A 329-nucleotide genomic window follows, 5' to 3' on the forward strand; every position below is an offset into this window, starting at 1 on the left:
TACACTATGTTGAGGTACCCTTGTTCATTCCCTTACAGATTATGCAGTGTTTACGTGTTCATAAAAAAGTCCTTGTGAGGCAAGGGGTCTCGGGCACTCCCCACGGGAAAAAGCAGACCAACCCCCGAGAAAGAGAAAAAGGAGGGGGAGATGGGAGTTGTGACTCAGATCGCAAGGAGGGAGCGGAGTATGAGTTTTTTCCCCATTTTTTTTGGCAAAGCCACTACATGGACATCATTCAAGCCATCAAGTGGAACAGAGCATTTTAGAAATGGGTGGGAAAGTTGTGAGGCAAATGTAGTCTCGTATTGCTAGAAGGAAAAATATTG

General features: G+C 45.3%; 1 protein-coding gene across 1 annotated transcript in view; it reads left to right on the forward strand.

The window, feature by feature from the left end:
• The window catches only part of LOC119581782, a gene marked incomplete at both ends in the record, with an annotated part of 13,108 nt that extends 13,059 nt beyond the window's left edge, over nucleotides 1-49 (forward strand). The window contains 1 exon segment of the mRNA XM_037929911.1: nucleotides 39-49. Within this exon segment, the coding sequence (XP_037785839.1) occupies nucleotides 39-49 (11 nt within the window).
• Between the last annotated feature and the right edge of the window lie 280 nt (nucleotides 50-329).

Source organism: Penaeus monodon, chromosome 15 (genome assembly GCF_015228065.2).
Source record: "Penaeus monodon isolate SGIC_2016 chromosome 15, NSTDA_Pmon_1, whole genome shotgun sequence".
NCBI classification, from domain to species: Eukaryota; Metazoa; Arthropoda; class Malacostraca; order Decapoda; family Penaeidae; genus Penaeus; species Penaeus monodon.